Source organism: Rhineura floridana, chromosome 15, assembly GCF_030035675.1.
Source record: "Rhineura floridana isolate rRhiFlo1 chromosome 15, rRhiFlo1.hap2, whole genome shotgun sequence".
Taxonomy (NCBI): domain Eukaryota; kingdom Metazoa; phylum Chordata; class Lepidosauria; order Squamata; family Rhineuridae; genus Rhineura; species Rhineura floridana.
The window spans coordinates 24,143,815-24,169,263 of NC_084494.1; the positions used below are offsets into that span (position 1 = coordinate 24,143,815).

The 25,449-nt window shown below is 40.0% G+C and overlaps 1 protein-coding gene across 5 annotated transcripts; it reads left to right on the forward strand.

Moving 5' to 3' along the window:
* Nucleotides 1-25,449, forward strand: HNRNPR (heterogeneous nuclear ribonucleoprotein R). 5 transcript variants are annotated; one of them, XM_061597139.1, is made up of 11 exons: nt 1-106; nt 7,937-8,102; nt 10,078-10,196; nt 10,694-10,801; nt 14,099-14,212; nt 16,868-17,044; nt 18,878-19,013; nt 20,010-20,215; nt 21,730-21,879; nt 23,876-23,997; nt 24,159-25,449. In XM_061597139.1, the coding sequence occupies exons 1-11, from the start codon at nt 32-34 to the stop codon at nt 24,766-24,768; spliced, it is 1,983 nt and encodes a 660-aa protein (XP_061453123.1). In that variant the 5' UTR covers nt 1-31; the 3' UTR covers nt 24,769-25,449. The 5 variants fall into 5 exon arrangements, with proteins under 5 accessions (XP_061453123.1, XP_061453126.1, XP_061453122.1 ...); XM_061597138.1 differs by having other exon boundaries at nt 2-106; nt 7,934-8,102; XM_061597140.1 differs by lacking the exon at nt 1-106 and adding an exon at nt 356-579 and having other exon boundaries at nt 7,934-8,102.

Here is a 25,449-nt window from a genome sequence, read left to right on the forward strand (position 1 = left end):
CCTCGCGTTGCCGGGGTCGCTCTTGTCGTCCATGAGGGGAGGGAAGGGGAGGAGCGCGCGCCATTTGCAGCTGCTGATCCAGCCGCGCCGCGCAGGTCCCGCTCCGGTGAGTCTCTCGCTAAGACCACTTGGCCGAGGAACTGGGGAGGGAAAGAGATCGAGCGAGCACAAGTATCGGGAGGGGAAGCCGCCGGCAGGGCTAGGCAGGAAGCGGCCGCGCCAGGCCTCGCGCTCTCTCTAAAGCGCCTTTTGTGGCCGCATCGCGGCTGTGGATGCGTCTCGGCGGTGCAGGCCCCGCGCTCGACGTGGGGGCGGGGAGGTAGGCCCAGCTGTGGGCGGGTTGGCGCCTTGGCGCCTTCTGCTCTAGTTCTGACTGAGCTCGGCAGGCCCTCACCGGAGTGTTGCTGTCCGTGCCTAGAACCCACTGGGGTTTTGACCGCAGTCCATGAGGAGAGAGAAAGAAAGAGAAAAGAAGAGGTCCTTAAGCACTTACTCTGCTTCGTAGGCCCAACCCCTCTGTGATGACACGGGGGAAGCGGGGGGCGTGTTGTGACTCTGTCATCCAAGACTGAATCCAAAGTAAGCTCCCGATTCAGTTGGCTGGTTTTTTTTGTATGGGGATTTCCATTTTTATTTTCTTTATTTTTGCCACTGGGAACGATTTTAGATTCTTGCCCCTTTCCTCTTCCTTCCCCGGTGCCAGGTTTAAGAAATACTGCCTTAGTGTTGTGATCCTAGGTATATTTACCTGGGAATAAACCGCAGTTGAAACAAGCTGATTTAAATCGTGAATAAACAGGCACAGGATGGAGCTGACCTGGAAGACTAGGCTCGCTTAACTGGGATTAAGGCCCCTTTGAATCCGGTGGGTTTAGTTGAGGATATACAGTACATGTATCGGGGATCCAGCTGTACAGCTGCACTCCTGAGCATACTTAACAGCCCTGTTGAACACAGTAAGATTTAACTTTTGAGCAAACATGCACTGAACTGCTGTCCTTGAAAAACCAACCAATTTGCCAGTTGTGCCTTTTCCCAGGGGAAGACAGTAAGTTTTTAAGTGGGGTATATCTCCCCCCACCAAAAAACCCTCAGTTGATTTGAAACGTATCACACTGATTTTTCATGGCCCTGCCAAAATCCGAGTTGACAGTTAGTGGTGATTTGTGTTGTGTGAAAGAGTGATGAATTGGGAATTCTAGTTCCCGTGAATAGCATAGGAGCTGTTGACAGCTGTTGGTTCTTGTTTGACAGCAGTGGAAGCTTAGTGGAATGGTGTCTTTAACTGCAGCACTGCTACAGTTGTGAAGTTAAGCACCAGCTATGGAGCCTGTAGGCTAGCTAACTTTTTTCTGCAGCATGTGCTTTTTTCAGAAATAGTTTCAAAGTTGTTTAGGTACATGGCACATGCTTGAATGCATTGTGATTACTTGAAGTTTGTTCCACTAGGTGACTTGCAATTGTAGGTTTATATCACCATTTTACATATGCAGAGGCAGTTTAGAGTTTATAATCGGTAAAGTGAAGTTTGTGATGGCATATAATCATTTGAGAGTTATGGCATTTTTAGGTAGATAAGATTACTTGGCAGTAAGTGGCTTGGATTGTGTCTTCAGTGCCAAAACATATAGGCAAAAATAGTTTCTCTGCCTGAGAAATGTGATTCTTTCATTTTTAAAGTTCAGAAAAATGACAGTGGGTTGTTTATGAAACTCCTTGAAATGTTTATGTGAGCTAGAAGGGATTTAAGTACACCACATACAAATATTATGGCTATGCTGTGTTCCATTAGTTTGCAAAAACATACTGACTTTTCCTGAGGAAAAAACACTTTGCTGAATACTTTTTTCTGCTAACAAAAAATATTCACCAGTTATTTGGATGTAGTTTGTTAAATGGTAGTAGCATTTTTGTTATAGTAGTGTTTATGTCAAGTTTTATATTTATTTATTTATTTATTAAATTTATTAGTCGCCCATCTGGCTGGTTGTCAGTATAAGAGTGCAGTAGTCCCTGTTGCTATTTAGCTTACATTATAAATCATTATCTGTAGCTGCAATTTATTAACTTCTCCTTCTCATTATTATTATTAACCTATTAGGGAGTAAACCATATTAAACTCAGTGAGACTTGCTTCATAGTGCATTTGCACTGGGTAGCTCATTATTTCGCAAATTTTACTGCCTTTGGAGTGTAGTGGGTTACTTTACAATAAATCTGTTTTGCTGATTCTCCCACTATTGAAATAAGATGTAAAATTCCAGTGTAAGAACAAAGCTGGCTGTTGGTGTGTTTTGTGTCTTTTATTGACTTCAATTATTGATTGAACTTTAGGATAACATTGTACTAAGATTTTTGCTAGGTTTAAAAATAGAAATAGTAAAATAGAATAAACGTCATGTTACCTTAGAATAAAAGTTAATTTATTTAGTCAAAGTCAACTCATGTCAAGAATCAACTGGGCTGGCTAGGGTGACAATTAAGGCATAGATATGCATAATTGGAAGTAAAGCATAGTGAATACAGTGCAACTTCTAAGTAAACATGCTTTAGGATGTGCTGTATGTAGCTTGAACTAGTGTGGCCAAAAGCCCGGTTCCTACACCAGTGCAGTGAGCTCCGGCAGCTCAGTCACACTCAAAAAACTGTAAGGGTACAGCTGAAGTATGCATGGCTTTGTAGCAGTTTCAGAGGAGTAGCAATGTATATAGGAGGGGTAATGTTAGCTGGCATCCTGCATAGGATGCCTGAGTTGGAGCCCTAATAGGCCCTAGTGCAAAACTACAGTTTGGAAATGTGAATTATAATTAAATGCAGAAGACCAGTCCAAGTGAAGGGCCCCATAGGATAAGCAGCGCACGTACTTACCTTTGCACACAAGAAGTGGCAGGAATTTATAATATTTATTCACAGAATAAATTCTTCAATATTCCCCCCCACACACACAGGTGACTCACCCCTCAGAGCAGAATTTCACTCACTTATAGCCTCCCCCAGCTGTCACTCCACAAACCCTGGTCTAACATATTAGAACAGGTTGCTAGAACATAGGATAGAGTAGCAAATCTCACTGGAGGTTGCAAAAGGCACAGGTGTAACAGAATAGCAATCTAGCACTGGTGCAAAAGAACCTTGCATGGAGTGATAAGGAGGATGGCATTTAGTCAGGCTGGAGGATAAGATGCTGATTAATTTGCACAGGTGAAAGGAGAAATATAGTGTCTGCCATTTTACAAGCATAGCCAGAACTCCACAAACTTTAGTTGGCCTTTGTAGCCAGCCATTATTTATAGTCACCACCAGTCCTGCCCCTTTCAATCCTCTGCACAGATTGTGTATATGTGGGTGCCCATCCCTGATCAGAGTTGATTTTGATCTAAATTACATTGATTTAAATCGCTTCCCTGGAGGACTCAATTTTAATGATTTAGATCACTAGTGAGGAAGATCCTATTTAATCATCATTTTTTAGTAGAAGTACCTTTTTGTTTAATATAACCTTAATACATATTTAGAGATACAGACTTCATTAGAAAATAGGTACACAGCAATTGTTCTGAATTGTTTTTGGATTAATTTTAATCAAAAATTGGATGATAATTTGGTCATTTTACTGCTAAAGCAGAATGAACTTGAGAAGTCATTCAGAAGATGAACCAGCTCCAACTGTTCAATTAATCAATGATATTTCTGTCATAATGTGCCAGATGCACAACTACCAAACAGGCTTTTAAATTGTGCTAATAAGATTGTGCTTCTGGTTAATTTTCTTTTTCAACAAACAACAACATTTACAAAACATGCACATGGATGTTTGAATGGTTAACTATTTCAATTTTTAAAGTTCTTTAAAAAATAAAATTTAGGCAATTTCAACTAAGTCAACATGAGAAACTTAAAAGGTTGGGTTGTACAGTTAACTTAGTCTTCTTCACCTTTGTCTTCCTTGTTCATTGTCTGGAAAAGACAAACAAGCTTTCTTGGTTTTTTCAGTTTCCCAACCTATTTCTCAATTTAGAATGAATTAATCCAAAGGAAGAAAGAATTCTCTCTACAGCTGCAGAAGAGGCTACTGCTGTTAATAGCAGAATTACCACTTCAGTGCTCCCTCCCCTCCTTGTTCAGATCTACTCCATCTTCCCAAATTCTCTATTCGTTACTCTAACTTTGCACTTAGAGAGATTGCACTTCATTGGCACCATTCATTGACACCATTTGTAGAATACGGTTGATAGGTCATCTGCCATCTCCATAAGCTGTTAACATATTCATAGAATATAATTAGAAGTTGTATAATTAGTATTCCTGACAATATCGCAGACCCAGGTCCTTTTTTTACTAATTTTTTAAAATTTAAATCCAATTTAAATCCAATTTAAATCCAATCCAATTTAAATTTAAAGAAAATCTGCAGGGTTTCATCCCTGACTTCACACTATAATGCCACTCAGAATGCCTCCAAAGCACAGTGCAAAGTCAGAGATGATATCTTGTGTCTCTTGCCTGAGTTCCAGACTCAGTGATGAGACAGGGTCAGTCTCTGACTTTATTTTGCTTTGGAAGTTTGCCTCTAAAGCTTAATATGAAGTCAGAATCTAAGAGTTAGCATGGTAACTGCAATGAGTTCATTTGTGTACCTTTTGAGCAGAGCATTGGGCTGTTAGTTACATTGCTGTACTTGGACAAACCCTGCTCTGTGGGGTGCTGGTAGTACTGTCAGAACAGAAGGCTGAGAATAATACCCTCGTACATACGTGTCTCCAATTTCAGTAAATTTTAGTAGAGTGCGTTTATTTGGTGTTTAAGTTTGCCATAGGTTGATATATTCAGAAGAAAAGAGAAGTCATCTTGAGCATCTTTATGGAACGATAAAACAGAAGCTTAATAAATGTGTGTGTGGGAAAATCTTAACTCATTGTATTGGAGCATAAACTTTATTTTTGGATGATTTTAGAGCTGTACAAACTCAGTGACAATGAATTAAGAAATTAAACTATGGATCCTGTGTCATTTTTGCAGGGATTTATATATAATTGTTTTACACAGTGGGGAGGAGAGCCTGGCTGGGAGTCCAGTGTCTGTGAGTTCAAATCCCCGCTCGTGTCTCCTGGGTGTCAAGGGCCAGCTAAAGATCACTCCCACAGTGAGTGGCTCAGGGGTTATGTGCCCTGCCACCTGTGCAGCCGTGGGCAAGCTGCACAGTCCCAAGGAGCCCAGTTGCCCCCTAGCTGGCAGTTGCGGACAAGGAAGGGGCTGGCTTGTGCAGCTGTGGCAAGCTGAGCAGGCCCTAGCCAGCTGGGGAGGACTAGCCTCAGAGGGAGGCAGTGGTAAACCCCCTCTGAAAACCACTTACCATGAAAACCCTGTTCATAGGGTCACCATAAGCCAAGATCAACTTGAAGGCAGTCCATTTCCATTTCATTTAGTACCCTTATGTCCTGTCTTTAAGTCAGCGTGCATGGGATTTCCATGCAGTCTCCCATCCAGCCACTGAGCAGACCTAAGCCTCTTAGGCCTCTTTAGCTTCAGCAGGGTGACAACTTCATGTCCCCTCAGACTATGCCGTAATCTTAAGGCACAAAATTACATGCAAATAAGTTTTGTAAGAACATTTCTTGCCATTTAGATCTGAAAGCCTATTGGAAAGACATTTAACATTATTTTGGTTGCAGTCTCAGTCCAGTGCTGGGGAATGAGAAGATTGGGGTGTGAAGAGTGAATATTTAAGAGACTTGTATTATGTAGTATAGAAATGTCATGCTGAAGGCTAGGGTTTTTAGAGTGCTGAAAATCTGTGATAATTTTTCAGCCTAGACAATGGAATAAATGTTTTAAGACATAAATGCTGATTCTGATTAGGCAAAAAATGTTTAGCTGTACAGTATTAGTGTATTTCCAATAATGTTAATAACTCAGTAGTTCTATAAAATTGCAAAAAACCCACCCACACTCTGGACTTGGTGGGGAGCAGGATTCCATGTAGAATCCACATCTGTTTACAGGCAACCTCTGCCCAGGAAGGAAAAGTTTACTTTTCACAGCGCTGTCACTTCTGAAGAGAATTATTTTCTGGTAATTCTATACTCATAGGTTGGGTAAACCTATCTCTAAGAATGCTAATCAGTCTTTCAAAAAAACACAGTTTAAGAGTCTTCTGTATTTTTTTTTCACACTCTTGAGGTCATGTGTTTTGTAGCTCATTGAGAATCTTTATACATCCTGGATATATGAACATCCCCTTAGAGGGGAAAGATTTGAAAATACACTATTTAGAATAAGAACTAAATGTGTTCTTATTTTTGTTGTTGTTGTTGTGCTACAACTTTTTAAAAAAAATTTCAGACGGCTGTCTTTGCTTTGGTAGTGTTGGCACTTTATTGCTGGAGACAATCAAGCCTATGTGCCTCTTGTTGGGACAAGGTGAATGATGGCTAGACTCAATTAATCTCTCAAGCAGGTCAAATTTACACTAGCCTTTGCTTGGATAGTATTCTTGATGTCTTTCCTGTTAAACAAAACTATCTATAGTTTTCACTGGGGAAAATGGCTTTGTGCATGGCAGAGCTTCTTCCTTCAGTGCTGTGCTCCCTGTAAAGGAGTAACTGGAGCTTGTGATATGCTGCTAGTAGTGTAGATTATCACTTTTAATATGTTTTCGCTTCAGATAAAATTAAAGCTTAATATAACTAGACTAGACAGGACATGTCTAGAAGCAGGACAAATAGCAGAAATTTAAGGGGTTTCATACAGTCTGTAACAGAAAGGTGTGGTGGTACCTGCTACAAAAATGGATAGTGTACTACGTATTTTGCACATGCTACAGTATGTATACAGCCCATTAGGAATTAAATAATTCCTTACCATTGAACTAAAAGGTTGCTAGCAAATCTCTTCTGGAGCGGGACATCTTATTTTGTCTTGCATTTGATACCTTAATTCTTGCATGATTCTGTTTGGGTTGTTATCTTCAAGTTGTATCTAGTATTAAGGACTAGTTTTAGTGTTTACCACAAACCTTTTAAAAAGTTTTCATTCCATTTTTTACTGAATTTTTCTGGAAAAGTCAAGCTTGCTTTGCTGCTCTGCTAAGTAGTGATATATTTATTTATTTATCGCCTCTACTGTTATGACGGAATACTAAGCATCAGTTGATATTCAGACACATAAAATAAGTTGTTTGAGAGGATAGTGGTACTTTTTTCATTCATATCTCTGCAGTCCTCTTACTGACTTTTACATCAAGTCTTTCTCACTGATATGGAAAATTGAAGGCACTGCCTTTTGTTTAAACCTTTCATTTATACTCTTAATACCTGGAATACCATGCTGTGCTATGATATGCAGAGTTTAATACAAGTTCATCTTGCTGTTATGTGAAGTGCAATTCGTTTATTGATTGTTCCACTTGTGCAAAACCTGATGTGGCATGTTCTTATTTTATTTTTTTAAGTGTTCTGGCAACTAGTGTACATTAAAGCAGCATGGCTTCTCTTATGTAACAATATGTTGGGTTTGAAGGAAGACATGGAATTAAGCCAGAAAAGTATGGGAAAGATGAAAATCAAGTATTGACATTTGCATATTTAGCTGCATACATTGATTTAAAATCTTTTTGAGACCAGGGTAATAATGGCAGATGTTTGTGCATTCCAGGATACTCCCTGCCAGTAAGATCATCACAGAAATGCATCACGCAAAAGTTAAAATTAAACCTGATGTACATGAAGTGCTTAAAATTGTGCACTGTTCCATGTACACATTCCACAATATTTAGAATTGTACTTTTGTAGGTGAGCTGCATTCTAAAGGCTTTAAATTATAGGTTTAATTCAAGTCACTTGCAGCATGTTTACAAATTAGTTTAGATAAATGCATTGTCCTACAAATTAGTTATTTCTGGCTTTATGTAATATAGCTCCTGAATTTTTTCCAGCAGCATAATAAAATGGCTAATCAGGTGAATGGTAATGCGGTACAGTTAAAAGAAGAGGAAGAACCAATGGATACTTCCAGTGTAACTCACACAGAACACTACAAGACACTGATAGAGGCAGGCCTCCCACAGAAGGTGGCAGAGAGACTTGATGAAATATTTCAGACAGGTATAATATGCATTTCTTGTTTCTGATTGGTTATGAAAGTGAAGGCAAACAATTTTCAAATTTTTAGGTTTTAAAGTTGAAAATTTACTTGTGTTTTGTATTGTGTAGCTTTGAATGTACAGCTGCTTTCACGTATTTGAGGTCAAATTGGGTTCGACGTGTTGACAGTATCTTAGGTCTTCAGGACACTTAACTGTTTCATAGACACAAGTAAAAGTGGACATTCCAGCTTACTGAATTGTAATTTTCCTCTATAAAATAATTTATTTCTGCCTTACTACCTTCATCAATTTTACAGTTACTATTTTAAACACTTAATATATGAGTAGGTGGCTTATTGAGGGAAATAGCTCGCTTGATTGGCTTGGGGCTATGTTTGAATTCCAGTCGGTATGTTAATTTCATGTTGTGTAGCTCCTAGTGAATAGTTCAATCCATATCAGCAATTAAACTGACGTATTCAGATTAATAATTACTTGAATTATGTTTATCTTGCATGGAGCAAGTGGCTTATTGTGTATTCTAAAGAGAGAGAGAGAACACATGTTCTACTTTAGGAAACACATACTTTTTTGGGTGTGAAATAGAAACTTCCTCTTCCTCTTTAGTATGCGTGTTGTGAATATATTTAGACATGTAAATGGAACTGCTTCATGCCCTTACCTCAAATACTTTAGTGGCAAGATTATCTTTTCTTCCCTAAAATACTCCAAAAGTTATGCAAGTTTAAGGCAGTTCAAAATAATACCATATCTGTCTTCATTATATTGATATTTTGACTCATGTGGCTGATCTGTCTTGACAGACAATCCCAGTGAGTTCCTGACAGGTAGCTTTTATTTCCTTGGAGAGACACTTCTCTAAGGTTGTGGTACATGATGATGCGCACTTAGTGGCTTGAGTGTAGGTGTCTGAGAAATGTTATGTACAGGATTTTAGAATGTGTTGCACTTAGGTTGTGTCATGAGGAGTTTCATACTTATCTAAACTTTAAAGTGCATTAATGTTTAACATTTTGCTACCTAGTATTCAGAAATACTTGTACAAAATCTTCATCTGTTAAACTTAGCCTGTTGGGGTCTTTTAGTACTGTTCGCTACAACTCATTTCTAATAGCTAAACTTGGGGCTGAACTTCATGACTTTTAAAATCTCTGAGTTTTGTCCCTGTACAAATGATGCAAGTTCCTTCCAATATGCAGGATCAATTCTGAAATGCAGTCTCTGTGTACTCCTATTCTCTGTGTTACAGCACAGTGATGTTTTTAGTGTTCTTTAAAATCCTTAACTATTCAAAACACTCTGGATATTTATTGGAAGTTGGTACAAAAATCTTAGCATCTTACCACATAATACTGATGGAAGCAGAAGTGTTCAACGTTTTCCATAAACTTCTACTAACTTTTGATCATGGAAAAGAAAGTAGTTTGCGCTTCAGAACTGGTCCTACAATATGTGAGTTTGTACTGTAAGCCTAATATTAGTGTACTTGAAGTACATAACAGGGCTCGAAATAATATCACTGGCTGGAAAGTTGTGGCAAAATGGTATTTAACTATAAGCAAAAACATCCACTGTAATCCCCAGAGAGAGAATTTTTCAATTTAGATTTTTTTTTGAAGGGGTAGAAGTTGGTTTGATAAGTTGCTCAAATAGCTGCTGTAGCACACTGTTGTTAGATTATGTATTCCTTATGCATAGTTTGAAATGGCTCCATCTGGAAGATATACTCTTAAAGGGAATGTGAGCCAGAGTTCATTATTTCAAACCCTGATATGTAGTGTTGATTTGTGCAGCAGAATATTCCCCAAAATTCTAAAACAATTGTTTCTCAATACAAATTTAGTCTACAGTAGTTATGACTTACTAAGCTCAAGTACTTCAATTTTAGCAAACTAAAATAATGTTGTTAAACTAAGTTCTCTCAGTATAATTAAATGGGAATCTGTAACTTTTCTCTATTTTTAATTTTTTAGGATTGGTAGCTTATGTTGATCTTGATGAGAGAGCAATAGATGCTCTTAGAGAATTTAACGAAGAAGGAGCCCTCTCTGTATTACAGCAGTTTAAGGAAAGTGACCTGTCGCATGTACAGGTAAGGTAAGAGCTCCTGTGGTGTGAAGAAATAGGTTTGCAAATGTAATATTGTTTCTAACGTGAATATAACAAGCAACAACAAACTGGCTAAGGTTGAAATTCCTTTTTTGAACTCTGATTGAAATTCTCCTGATTGATTCTCCTGCAGTATGTCTTTTTAACAATGTTGCCTCTCAAACACTCCGTTTAGACTGGAATTCTATTGTGCACTTACTTGGTAGTAAGCCCCATTCAACTTAGTGGGTTTACTTCTGAGAAGACATGTATAGGATTGCATCTTGAAGTCTAGAGTTGCATGTGCATAGTAAGACTTGCATATTAAGAGTCCTCGGCCTGATGTGTTTAATGGAGTGGTTGTTTGTGTTAAAGAAATTATAGCAAGCGATGTTTTTCAGGACACTAGTTAGTTCACACAAACTGGCTATGCTAGGTTCAATGGCTTCAGGTCTCTTTTTATATCTTCCTGTTGAATTATTTCATAAATTGTATCTGCAGAACAAAAGTGCATTTTTATGTGGAGTTATGAAGACTTACAGACAGAGAGAGAAACAAGGAAGCAAAGTACAAGAATCAACAAAAGGGCCAGATGAAGCAAAAATTAAGGTAATATAAGCATATGCTGAGTTAACAGCAGCAGATAAAAGTGCTACTGAACTTCTGTGTAGACATTTTTGTGTTCAGGAGGCTCATTGCATTGCTCTGATGTCGCTTTTGAGAACTTGTCCTGGAGCAAGACATACTGGGGTGGGAATTGTATGATGTTAAATAAATTGTTATGGTTCTTTTGCTATTCTGTGTTTGTAACACCATCTCGTCCTTGTGTTGGAGAGAAGCACATCTCCGTGGCTTTTCCTTCTCATTAAGTATAAGGTGTGCTTTGGAAATTGCATTCACTATTATCTGTCTGTCTGTCTGTCTGTCTGTCTGTCTGTCTGTCTGTCTGTCTGTCTGTCTGTCTGTCTGTCTGTCTGTCTGTCTGTCTGTCTGTCTGTCTGTCTGTCTGTCTGTCTGTCTGTCTGTCTGTCTGTCTGTCTGTCTGTCTGTCTGTCTGTCTGTCTGTCTGTCTGTCTGTCTGTCTGTCTGTCTGTCTGTCTGTCTGTCTGTCTGTCTGTCTGTCTAATCTGTCTAATCTGTCTAATCTGTCTAATCTGTCTAATCTGTCTAATCTGTCTAATCTGTCTATCTGTCTAATCTGTCTATCTGTCTAATCTGTCTAATCTGTCTAATCTATCTAATCACCCTTCCTCCCAGCAGGAGCCCAGGGTGGCAAACAGAAACGCTAAAAACACTTTAAAACATCATAAAAAGACTTTAAAATACATTAAAACAAAACAATGTTAAAAACATTTTCTAAAAAAGCTGTAAAAACATCTTTTTTTAAAAAAAAGTTTAAAAACATATTATTAAAGAAAAAACTTAAAAAGCTTGTCGAAAGAGGAAAGTCTTCAAAAGGCACCAAAAAGATAGCAGAGATGGTGCCTGCCTAATATTCAAGGGGAGGGAATTCCACAGGGTAGGTGTCGCCACACTAAAGATCCATTTCCCATATTGTGCAGAACGAACCTCCTGATAAGATGGTATCTGCAGGAGGCCCTCACCTGCAGAGCGCAGTGATCGACTGGGTATATAAGGGGTAAGACGATCTTTCAGGTATCCTGGTCCTGAGCTGTATAGGGCTTTGTACACCAGAACTAGAACCTACTATATATAATGTAGTCAGAACCTTTGTCTGGTCTACTGCTTCTCACTAGACCTTAAAGCTATAAATTGCTCTGATAGCATATGCAGCTTGTTTGTTTAACTCACCTGTACAATTTTAGCTCACTTTAATCACAGATTGGAAAACCCCTATACCTCTGGAATGAGGTATGTGCAGCACTTGAAGCAGGGAGAGAAAGAGAGGGACATGGCTCATCAGATTCAGTGCACCAGCACTTCTCCTAAGAACAAGTAGAAACTAGTATAGTCATACCTTTCTGCTCCCCTTTGCAGGGGCTTTATTTATTTGTTAAATTTATATACTACCCTTTCTCGCAGTAGAAGCCCAGGGTGGCATGGTTTCCAAGAAGTTGCTTGTTAGACAGACAACACAGAGTGATATTTCTGCCTGTCATGTAGAGTTAACAGCGCAATGCACACATTGGGAGAAAAGCTGGCAGCCATAGTATATAGTATATAAGCAGTCAAATACTGTCCGGTATGGTGGTACAACTCTGTAAGGACCTGTAGAATCAAAAGGAGGCAGCATCTGCCACCTCGAAGTGCATTCTCCTTGCTATTCCAGACAAGGAAGATAATTTTCTCCCACTTCATAGTGGACACACGTGACGTCACAGTACTTTAAAAGAAAGGCAAGGAGTTTGTTTACATCTAGCACAAACTCCTTGTTCTTGACTTTAGCTCCCTGTAGCCTCAACTCCTCCCTTTTTTGCCCTCATATATTTTATTTATATCCTGAAGTTTCCTTGCTAGCAATGCTCATAGTGGGAAAATAAAAGGGGATGACCTTATTTCATATTAAGCTAAACAGGGCAGGATGGTGTTAGGTCCACCTGAAATGTGGGATGACACCCCACCTTACTTTGAGCATTGCTTGCCTGTGAGCTTTCTTCCCCACCATTTCTCTCAGTTGCCCATAGAACGTGTGCTCTTAAACTACTTTGCCATTTTCTTTGCTGCCCCACATGTCTAGAACCCTCTTGTAGAACCCTGTTATAATACCACCTTGTGCTCTCCTTTCAAAGCCCACATATTCTGTGAAGCATTTAGTTTAACCTCTCCATTTTAACTGCCAAGTGAAATAAAGCCAAAGGTTGTATGACTCCATTGCTCTTTGCCCCTCAAAGAATGTAAGCTCTTAGGAGTGCTTGCTTATGCTACTCTGAAAAGTGTCATGTACTTTGATGGCACTGTGTGACAAATAGAGCCCAGTTAACGGGAACACAGGCCTTACAGAAGCTCAGTATACATGCCTCCCCTAGGGTTGAACAAGAAACATATACTCAGCACCTCCAGCAACTGAGGGCACCCTTTTCTCCAAGCAAGGAGTAGTGCAGCAAGTTTCATATTCCTCAGTCATGAAGATCACATGGGGAACAGCCAGACCCACCCAACACATTCCTGCTCCTGATGACCAATTGGTACAAAAGCCACCCAAATATATGTATGTGACCCTGCCCTGGTACACATGTCTTCATCACTGGAGAATGGGCGTTGATGCAAAAGGGACAATTGAGCACTCAGTACCAGCATTCATGAATGAAATAGATCAAACATACATCCGTTCTCATTTTCCAGTCCTTAATAGTGAGTCCATAAGGTTTTATTATTTGTAAGTGTTCTGTCCTTTGGCATATATAACTTGAGCACAATTCTTCCCTGATTAGTTTATAAACAGGGTTAGTTTGTCCCACTAGGACTTCCATTAAGATTTATGGCCAGCATGGTTGCTGATGTGATATGTGGATTGTGTTCATCTTTCAAGGATAGACCTTGAACAACTTGTGGTCTACCAATCTGAGTAAAGTTGGCTGATCACATATTGCGGCCTGGCAGGTTTTTGACCCAGATTGTTTCCTGTGATAGTCCCATTCAGAATAGTCCCTTTGAAATTAATGGACAAGACTAACTTAGGTCCATTAACTTCAATGAGTTTATTCTGAATTTTACTTAGTTGAATACAACCCCTTATTCTTTGCAGCAAGAAGAACATTGCATTTAGCTTGATGGGTTACCAGGCTGTGCAGATTAGGATATGAAATGGTGATATAATCTTGTCCAGAAGTTCTATGGATACGACTCCTTCTGGGGTTTTTTTCTGTCTTGGTAAATAATGTGCTGTTGAATGCCATTTGTGTTATGAAAACTTCTACTTGTAATTCTCCCTTCCTTAAAATTTAGGCTTTGCTGGAGAGAACTGGTTATACTTTGGATGTGACTACAGGCCAGCGAAAGTATGGTGGCCCCCCTCCAGATACAGTCTACTCAGGATCCCAGCCTGGCATTGGCACAGAGGTTTGTATATATATACTGATGCATATAAATTGCAGTTACTTAAAGATTGCTCTATGATAAATAAACTTAGAGCCGTGGTTGCCTATTTAATAAGACATAAAACTAAATATTTGTCTAGTTCTAATGATAATTAAAAATGATTTTTCAGCCAAATTTGTAATCAGATATTGGCACTAAGGGAAAATAGTGTTTCCTACAGGAAACTGTTTTAATGGTGGATCACTTGAGCTGTACAGGCCTGTTTTTTAACTTCCGTAATATTCAAAGTTGTTCATGTGATGTCATAAATCCTTTGGCTAACCTGTAGCCCTCAATATGTTGTTGGACCGCATCTTCCATAATCCTGGGCAATTGATCATGCTGGCTGGGACTGATGAGACTTGTAGTATAGCAACATCTAAAGAGCCACAGATAGCCATCCCTGCTGTAAATGCTTTTGAAACCAAATTTTTAAAAGATAATATCTTTATTTTTTAATATGTGCTCTTGAATAGTTGTCACTTGACTTGCTGACATCTAATAAGTTCACATTTGAGATACTGAGTACTTCACATTTTTATTTAGTTGTCTTATCTTTCTGGACAAAGGTATATAACTGATATGACAATTGGAAGAATGTGAATCAGTACAGTGAACTCTCCTTTGTGCTGTCATATTTTATCCAACAAACATTTATTTCCTTGTTTCCTATAGGCTTGACTAACTTTTGGCAGTTCCTTTGTGAACTTTTTGTGTGAATCTTCGTCAACATACAGTTCTGGCTGGGATAATTTTTTTTTATATTTTTGTGAACTTGGAATTGCTTCCTAGTCTGTCATTCCCTTTTGTTGGAAGTAGGATTGGACATTTGACCATAAAATATTATTAAATAATGGTCAAGTATTGTAAAGCATTACATTTAGAACACACCCCCAAATACTTTAATCATCAACAGATGAGATACTCATTGCAAAACAAATTTGTTAACTGTTGTGAAGCAACAACTTTTTGTAATAAACTTACTACAACTTTTTAAAATGCTAGGTAGGGTCTCTGTAAATGTTAACAATTCAAAGAACAGTTGTCTTTTGCTTTTATCCTGGAACGCAAGGGTCAGCGTAGCCTAACAATTTTAAAAATGAAATTAAAATAGAAGTAAAGCCAAATAACAGCAACCATTAAATAACAAAAGTCATGTTAAAGGCAGTTGTGCAGGGTAGACAGCAGGCCTCATGGTTTTATGAAATTGTACAGCCATGTGCATTCTTTCTCAGTATTTGAGAGCCAATGTGATGTAGTGAGTTGGACTAAGGAAACCTAGGTTCCAGTTCCCACACACCTATGAATACACTGGATGACTTTGGTCCAGTCACTATCTCAGCCAAACTCAGGATGTTGCAAAGATAAAGAGTGGGGGAGAACTGCCTTGTGCTCCTTGAAGGAAAGGTGGGATATGAATGGAATAAATAAATCAACTGACTTGTGTGGAATAGGAGTCATCCTAGTAGTGCGCACCTAAGTTGAGAGGAACATAATTTTATGGGGTTATATATCATTGTGCTCCTCTGCTGATGGAACATGCTTTGATCCAGTGGAACCTTCCGTCAGCAGAATGGATTGAGCCTATTTTTGGCTAATCCCATTCCCACCTGTGGCTTTGCCTTGCCACCCCTCCACACTGTTCCAAAGGGTCCCTCAGTCCTCCAGAACAGAGGTGGGGGCTGTTATGGAGAGCATAAAACAATGAGCTGTGGTAAGCCATGGGCTCACATACTCTTTTAACTTGTGTGTGCACAGACATGGACACCCCGTTGTGCCTGAAAATAAGAGATTGAAGACTTCTGTTTTTTTAAACTAGCCTTAGTTCCCCATGATATCCAGACTTGGAGATACGGTTTGTTTAAACTAGGGTTAATGTCAACAAGTCAGGATCTAATTAGGTTCCAGATCCTGGCTTGCCCTCAAACCATAGTTTAAACTAGGGATGGAAAACCTCAGGCCCAGGGGCCAAAGGTCTCTTTTCCCAGCCCTTGAGACTCTTGTTCCATGCCCTCCAAGTGTTTATGCTTAGCTGGAATGTGTCCTTGAACGATGATGATGTCACGTTTCCCTGGATGGTAATAGAGAGATGCATGTGTAGAAACCTCTGCTTTTACATGGCTGGAATGTAGTATATTATATGAAGGTAAGAGTCACATCCACTATACTACTCACGTTTGGCCTCTGGCCCCACCCACCAGTGGCTTGAAGCCCCTGGAATGTTGCTCATGAGGAATTATGGCCCTTGGGTTGAAAATGGTTTTACTTCCCCCCCCACTTTAAATAGCCAGAATTCCTCAAATTCATACGTCATGAGGAACTGTGGCTAGTTTAAAATTGAGAAGCTTTGCTGCCCTTCTGGGAAGGAGGGGAGCACATAAGCCCAAGGATATCTAGTTGGGAAGCCATGGTTTCTGATTACCTCTGAACTGAACCAGCATTTGTGTTGTGTGGTATGCAGAGCAATGATTCAAGAAAGAGTATGCCTGAAGTAGCTGTCTAGATTGTAGTCAGTGTGCTTAGAATGGGAACTATTCTGTTCTAAGTATTTGAAAAGGAAAATAAGTTCTGAAATCATTTGCATTTCTTAACTGAATAAAAGAAATGCCATTTACTAAAACAAAAGTTTTCCTTTAGGTTTTTGTTGGCAAAATTCCTAGAGATTTGTATGAAGATGAACTGGTGCCGCTCTTTGAGAAGGCAGGCCCAATTTGGGACCTGAGGCTCATGATGGATCCCCTCTCAGGCCAGAATCGAGGCTATGCGTTCATCACTTTCTGTAGTAAAGATGCAGCACAAGAAGCTGTCAAATTGGTGAGTATTCTGTCATAGTGCTCAGTACCTTGCAGGATGGAGTGACTGTTCAGATATGTGCAGAACGTCTAACTCATAGCATGTAGTTAGAGATATAATATATGGTCTTTTCTCACTCTCTCTTTTTTCCTCCTCAACCAGATATTCTGCTTTCACTTGTTTACAATCCTGTATAAAAGGTGGGATATGTCATTTGGCTGATAATTACTTTGCAAATAGGCCCCATAACATTACAGATCACTTAACAATGAGAAATTGTCTTTCTTAGCTATAAATTGCTGCTACTTAAGGCACTTCTCATTTTAACCATGCTATCTGATAAGTATAAATGAAATTACAGGCTGAAATTGACTGAGTTCTGCTTTGGGACCTCATACCTAGAGTTGTGATTGTGACCACCATGATAACTTTACTGTGTCAGCATTACTTCTATACCAGGTAAATTTTAGTAGAAAACATAAAGTAGGAAGGCATCTGCAACATAAGTGATGCTTGATTAACATTTTTAGAAATTTGCAGTTGTCAAGAGGCAGATAGATAGAGGTGTTCTAGTAGTCACTGTAGTTAGTTTTCAGAAATGTTTTGGACATGGCCCCTCACCAAAGCTCCTAAAATATGGCAGAAATGGGATAAAATGATGGGTAACTGGCTAAAAGAGAAGATAAAACATGTGAGAATGACAGCTTTCACAATACAGAAGAGTCTGCAAGGATCTGTAATTGCTGCTAATTATCTTCCATAAATGGACTGTAATGAGGGTTATTAGTGTGTTAGGTTTGCGGATAATACCAAATTGGGATTTTACCAAGCAGGCATTAACAGCACAATTCTAGACCTGTGTACTTGGAAGTAAGTTCTATTGAGTTCAGTAGAACTTACTCTCAGGTAAGTGTCTATAGGATTGCCACCTAAAGAATTTTCTCCAAACAGCAGATGGGGTAAGAGAATGGAAGATGAAATGCTCTGCCAGTGCATCTTGAGTGATGTGCTGAGTGGGTAAATGGGAATGCTAACTTCAGATATACACTAATGGATTTTAAATTGTTGATAATAGCCTGAAAAAATGCCTTCAGGTCATAAGGAAAAGCTTACTGAAAACATTAGTGTGTTGCAGCAGCAATAAAGGAAAATTCAGAGCTGGGAAATGGATTGAAAATAAAATGAAAGTAAACTAGTGATGGCTTTATATGTAAGTTCTGGAATGTTCACTGTTACAAAAAGCTGTGGAGTCCACGCCACTTGATCTGAAAAAGGAGATTGCGTCAATAGAAATATTACAGTAGAGGGTGTAACTAAAACATCTTCCTTTTGAAGGTAGCCTTAAGAATTGTTTAGCAATGAATTGTATTAACATACTCAGCTTTTAATTGATAAATTTATGAATAACAATGACCATGATAGCTAAGGATCTAACCCCCTTATTCAGAGGCAGTAAACCCATGAGTACCAGATATTGGGACTAAGGAGGAGGTGGTTACCTCCATCATGCCTGCATGGAAGCTTCCCAGGGACATCTGGCTTGAAGATCCTGAGGATGGATTGGAATGTTTGTTGTTGTGGTTTAGCGAAGTCATACTTATTTTGCATTATAAACCTAAGAAGTTTCCATTGAAAGTGTATTTAGAAGAGGTAAAATCTAAACTAGCAAAAATTATTGAGAATAGAACTAGGCTTTATTGGAATATTAAATCTTGCCCAGGTGGGATGCCCTTTTTGTAGTAGATATCATGATATTATTGGATCTTCCCAATGGGAGCAGGTGGGGGTTTTGATCATCCATGTTTCATTAAACTGAAGCGTTAAGATGAGTGTTCAGTTTCATCATCTTTTCAGTGTGACAACTATGAAATCCGTTCTGGTAAGCACCTTGGTGTATGCATCTCTGTGGCAAACAACAGGCTGTTTGTTGGATCAATTCCAAAAAACAAGACTAAGGAAAATATTCTAGAAGAGTTCAGCAAAGTCACAGGTAAGGACTTAAGCTTATGACATCACATTGCAAAAAGTTGTTGTTTCACTTATAAAACAAGCTGACAAGTGTCAACAATAAATATGCCAGTTATGACTCTGAGTTTAGTTAGTACAATTATTTTATATCCCAGATACAAACCCTTCCAAGGTGCCATTAACAAAAAAACAAACAAACATACTAAACAATGTCAACATATAAAATACCATTAGGATCTCTCCCATAGGGCCCGAATAGTACCTAGCTTGGAGCAGATGTGCAGTTAATTTACATTCTCTTCCATTTGTTTAACATAGCTGGGAAGGGAAGAGATGGTGGGATGAGAAGCTCTATACATTTGGGTGCCATTGTGTTCCATGCTACCACTTTTAGAAGAGGATGTAATGCACCAGGGGCTTCCTTGCCTTCCTGTAATGGCAACAGTGATTTTGATCATTTGGAGAAGCTTCAAAGTCTCCAGTAGCAGAAGAGGGGAGCCCATTCAAATACCAAGCAGCCATGTTGAAATCTAGCCAAGATTGGAGATCTCCTGCATGGCAGGTTGAAGTCATCTAAAATAAAAATGAAATCCCCAGTGGCAGCAAAGTAAGTGCCATTTGGAGCCCTACCAGTTTATTGGAGGAATCTCCATTCACAGATCTTTAGATTTGGTAGGTGGTGGCCCAGTGATAGTCATTGGTGGTCACTTTGTCACCCAGGAGGCCGGATACAGGGAGAGGAATGGCAACCCAGGTTCCAATTGTAAGCGCTTGACAAAGAAACAGCACTTCTACCTTCTTTGTGCTAGGAGTAAGTAGGTAGATGGGAGAATTCTAGTCTTAGTTGATAACCCCTACATAGTGTGTGTGTGTGTGTTTGTATTCTGCATTGTTTGAGCTAATGAGATTGTTAAAGACTTGATCTGTTTATGCTGAATCCTCTGCACTTCATTTGGCTTTTCAAGCTAGAAAGGCTTTATAGACTTGCATGTTACATCCAGTTGTCTTGTCCTTACAGAGGGTTTAGTGGATGTAATCTTGTATCATCAACCTGATGATAAAAAGAAAAATCGGGGATTCTGTTTCCTGGAGTATGAGGACCACAAATCAGCAGCTCAAGCTCGACGTCGGCTGATGAGTGGCAAAGTAAAAGTCTGGGGAAATGTTGTTACTGTGGAGTGGGCTGACCCAGTAGAGGAACCAGATCCAGAAGTCATGGCAAAGGTAATGCTGTAGGGGTAACTAATCCCAGTTTGGGGCCCTGATCTGGTTCCTCAAGATCACACTTAATTTGGGGGGCAACGAAAAGGAAAGCAAAACAGACACAGTGCTGGGGTGGGCAGAGCTCAGCTCCCTGATGGGGGTGAAAATTGCCCCATCCCAAGGGATCAAATCAATCAGTAACCTCCCTCAGCTGATCAGCATGGATCAACTGAGGTGGGGGGCTCTGGGGGGGCTGTGTATGGGAGCCATATCCACCACTGGCATGCATTTCCCAGAGCTGGCCAAGAATTAATTTTGGCCTTTGCAACCAAAAAGGTTAGCCACCCTTACTGTAATGGCAATGTCTACACTAAAACTCTTGGCACTTGGGGTGCCAAGTGCGATTTCCTTCCCTGCCTGACATAGAAACAAAGAGAGAAGGGTGGCAGAAAGAGAGCTGGTTCTGGTCCCACCCACCTTCAGTAAGTGAATGCAGCTCTTGACATAAAAATGTCCCGCTCATTTAGAAGTTTGTAATTATTTCTAAACATCATTCTTCGAATTATGCGTTCCAGATTTTTGCTTCTCTTATCAGATGTAGAGTAAGACAGCCCTATTTTCCTAACCTGCCTCAAAGTGAGGGTTGCTGAAGTATGCTATTACAAGCAGGGCTGTGGAGTCGGAGTCGGAAGCAATTTTGGGTGGAGTCTGAGTGGGTAGAAATGTACCGACTCCGGCTTCAAAATAAATTTTGATTGACAAATTTTTAAAAATATAAATTCAAAATGTCAAAGAAGCTTCCCATGAAGTCAGCTGTAGTTGAGCATTTCACCATAACTCAAGATGGAAAACATTTTGTGTGTCAGTGTATGACACAGGACCCAGATGAAGACAAATGCTGTGATGCCAAGATCAGCGCATATTCAGGCAGCGATAAAAATGCTCCTATGAGAGCTTCCAATTTAAAAAGACATTTACAGCCCTTTCCAGGGCTGTGGAGTTGGAAGCAATTTTGGGTGGAGTCGTAGTCGGACAGTAGAAAAATAGAGGAGTCGGAGTCGAAGGTTTGGCGTACCGACTCCACAGCCCTGATTACAAGTACATCGATGCTTCTCATCCACTTGGCAGTAGGAATAGAAGTGGTGCTTCTGGTCACCACTTTCTGTTCCTTGGGGATCTATTATATAAAAAAATAAGCAAAAAGGAAATGTGTCTGTATCTCCTAAGCAGAATATTAAAAGCCAAAGGAGATGAAGAATTTGCCTAATAGTTTCTGCAGAGGCCACCATTGAAATGTGCAGTTAATGGTCTGTTGCCATTTCAGAGTTGGAGACAGAATCAATGCCTCTGGTGATACAGGTAGCAAGTAATCTTTCCTTGAACAATAACTCTGTGAAGCCTTGGAGTAGGCATGCTAAAATTGTTTTGTAAGAGCTACTGGAGTTCAACTAAAATAGGAAATATTTCTCAACTGGTGTTCTGAAGCTGATGTCAAAATTCCGTGGTTTTTTGTTTGTTTTTTAAAAAAACAACAGGTGAAAGTTTTATTTGTGAGGAACTTGGCCACTACAGTGACAGAAGAAATATTGGAGAAATCGTTTTCAGAGTTTGGGAAGCTGGAAAGAGTGAAGAAATTAAAAGACTACGCTTTTGTTCATTTCGAAGACAGGGGGGCAGCAGTCAAGGTAGATGTGCATTATCTCGTTATCTAGACCAGTGGTGGGGAAAGGGCCTAATTAGTCCTGGCAAGAGTCCTAGTTTGACCCGTGAGGTCATTTTACCCAATCACATCCATCTATTGTACTCATGATGTTGTATATGACATTAAGTGTGGTGTAGGTCAATTTATTGTAGGCAGCTTCCTCTCAAAAGTAGAGTTTGCTGTTCCTTTGCCTGCACAATGTGATTTCACACCACACAGGCAAAGGGAAACTTCACCTGATGTCATGTTGATGTGAGGTGACTGACAGAAGGGCAGCCCCTCCCACCTATCAACATGGCCCGCAGCGGTTGGGGGACAGTGGGTGAAATCCACCCACCCACCCCAGTCTAGACACTAAAAAATTGCCATGGCCTGGGCCTTACGAAAAATAGACCAACCCAAGTAGAGCAGTAGACAGAAATCTGGTCTCCTGCTCACTTATATTACACATGGACCCTTTTCCTGTTGCTGATGTAGGTCAGTGATAGGAGAGTCCTGATTTTCAAAAATATGAGCATTTTTCTGTGTGGGGTGGGATATAGTAAAGTATCTCCTGGCAGACTTGTGTTTCTGCTTCCTGTATGTGTCCTGTTGATCTGAACTTCTTTTAAACGTGGAGAAGGCTGCAAAGATTCTCATCTGGCAGTAGCTGTGTGGGCTTTTACTAGTCCAAGCTTGCAGCATACGTCATAAATCTTTGTTGCATGTATACTTCTGGTCCACACAACTCCAGGTTTGGCATCCTGGGACTTCCTCTAGTTGCCCAGCAAGAAGTGGTGTTGCATGCTGGCTGAGTACACTTAGTTCAAACCTGTCCTCTGCCATAAACTCATAAGTACCTTTTAGCTGCTCTCGTCCTGCATCTGCAATAATGGGCATATTAACATGAACTTATATTACAAGTTGTTATAACAAGATTATAGTTGGCATCCGTTCTTGCAGGCAGCCTCTGCCTGACTTACAACCTCCCACTGCAGCCTGTGCCCCACATCTCAGGCCTTTCATGAGCCCCTTTCCTAGCCTTCAGGGGAGCTTTTTCAAGGCATGCTGGGGACTCTAATAGGGAGGAGTGCAAGCACAGCATTGGATGCAATCCAACACTCTGGGCTTCTACTGGGAGGAAGTGCAGGATATAAATGTAATAAATAAAAGTATGTGCTTTGAGCACCGAAAAATACTGTATAAATGCCAAGTACTTTTTTTGGTTTGTTTGTTACTAATAAATGCCAAGTACTTTTACTGGTTTGTTACAGTTTGTTACTCTCCATTTAAACCTCCTTGCTCTTTCCCACAACATGTAGAAAAGGTTTTGCCAGTGGATTGTTCACTTTGCCTATATTAAGTGGCACACACAGCCCCATAAATAAATGTTCTGGGAGGAAGGCTGTTTCCCCACCACCACCCCTATTCCATTTCCAGAACCCCCAAGCTTTCCCTCCTGTTCGCTGGTTTGTTTTCTAGGCTTCTTCATGTTTAAAAGCAGCTCAGGCAAGTCAGAATAGGAGCCAGGACTGGTGGCAGCCTTTAGTGCTGCATTATTCTTATTTATTTATTTATTAGATTTATTTCCCGCCCTTCCTCCCAGGAGGAGCTCATTTTTCACTGTGCAGCACCATAGGGCCTATTTTTTTGCCTACCAGGAAAAAGGGTGCAGCCTCCAGACCAATGCCCTGTTGTAAAACAAAGAGCTAATAGCCCTTCAAGGTTACAAAGAATATGTGCTCATATAAAGACTGTTCTATGCTTGTCCTAAGCAACCTGCTAATTGCAAGCCTTGCACACAAATGTCTACACATCTCTGGAAACGTAAAGTGATTCACTTCGTAAAACTCTTAATATGTGAATATGCATTGTGTGAAAAGTGAAGTTACTTTGGATATGAGAATATTTGGACTTAGAGGAGTGGAAAGGTGCGAAACGCTGAAGGATTCTTCTTTGTAGAATAGAATTGAAACTTTTTTTTTTTGCTTTTGAAACAGGCCATGAATGAAATGAATGGAAAAGAAATAGAGGGGGAAGAAATTGAAATAGTATTAGCCAAGCCTCCAGATAAGAAAAGGAAAGAACGCCAGGCTGCCAGACAAGCCTCCAGAAGCACTGCGTGAGTGTTAACTTCACTAATTGTAAATGTAGCCCAAAGAAGGAAGTTTTAATCTGATAGCAACATAATAATATACTTTATACTGGCATGGTGAACTCTGCCTGAACAGGATTTTTTAAAACACATAAGTCTAATGGTGATGCTTTTTTCCTGCTCATTAGGTATGAAGATTATTATTACTATCCTCCACCTCGTATGCCACCTCCAATTAGAGGCCGAGGTCGTGGAGGGAGAGGCGGCTATGGCTATCCCCCAGATTACTATGGCTATGAAGATTATTACGATGATTATTATGGCTATGACTATCATGACTACCGTGGTGGCTATGAAGATCCGTACTACGGCTATGATGATGGCTATGCTATAAGAGGAAGAGGAGGAGGAAGGGGTGGGCGAGGCGCACCTCCACCACCTAGGGGGCGGGGAGCACCACCACCAAGAGGTAGAGCTGGCTATTCCCAGAGGGGGGCACCAATGGGACCGCCAAGAGGAGCCAGGGGTGGGAGAGGGGGTCCTGCCCAGCAACAGAGAGGACGTGGTGCTCGCGGAGCCAGGGGCAACCGTGGGGGCAACGTGGGAGGCAAGAGAAAGGCTGATGGGTACAACCAACCTGATTCCAAGCGCCGTCAGACCAACAACCAGCAGAACTGGGGCTCCCAACCCATCGCTCAGCAGCCGCTTCAGCAAGGTGGTGACTATGCCGGTAACTATGGTTACAATAATGACAACCAGGAATTTTATCAGGATACATATGGGCAACAGTGGAAGTAAGACAAATAAGGAGGGCGTGGGAATATTGGCAACATAGAATTTGGCTATAGCTCTACATCCTTCCAAAAATTGGCTTAATGTTTCATCCTTCAGTAGTGATTGGCTGCCATTTGTATTGGGCTGAAGAATCACTCTATTGTGTATATACTCGTCTTTTATTTTTTTTTCTTTTCTCATAAATGCACTTGGACATTACTGAGCTTGCAGAATTCCCAAACGCAGTTTGGGGATACAGTGCTTTTTATCGTTTTAGGCTTCATTTTAGCAGTTTATCAGCAGGATGGGCGACACTGTTAAATCATGATTTTGCAAACCTTCTGTTTTTGGACAGTTTCATTTTTTCTTTTTTTGGATTTGGGATAGACTACATAGGCATATGCTGTACATAAAGTAAAGCTAGTACTTTGTCTCCGTAGTTTTAAGAAATTAAACAAAATTAAGTTTTCTTGTATTGAAAATAACATGACTGTATGTTTTGCATTCCTAGAAGTAGGTTAACTGTGTTTTTAAATTGTTATAACTTCACACCTTTTTGAAAATCTGCCCTACAAAATTTGTTTGGCCTAAACGTCAGATCCGTGGCAATTTGTTCCTTGATGTGATTGTATTTCCAATTTCTTCTTGTTCATGTAAGATTTCAATAAAACTCAAAAATCTATTCAAAACATTACCTATTTCAAA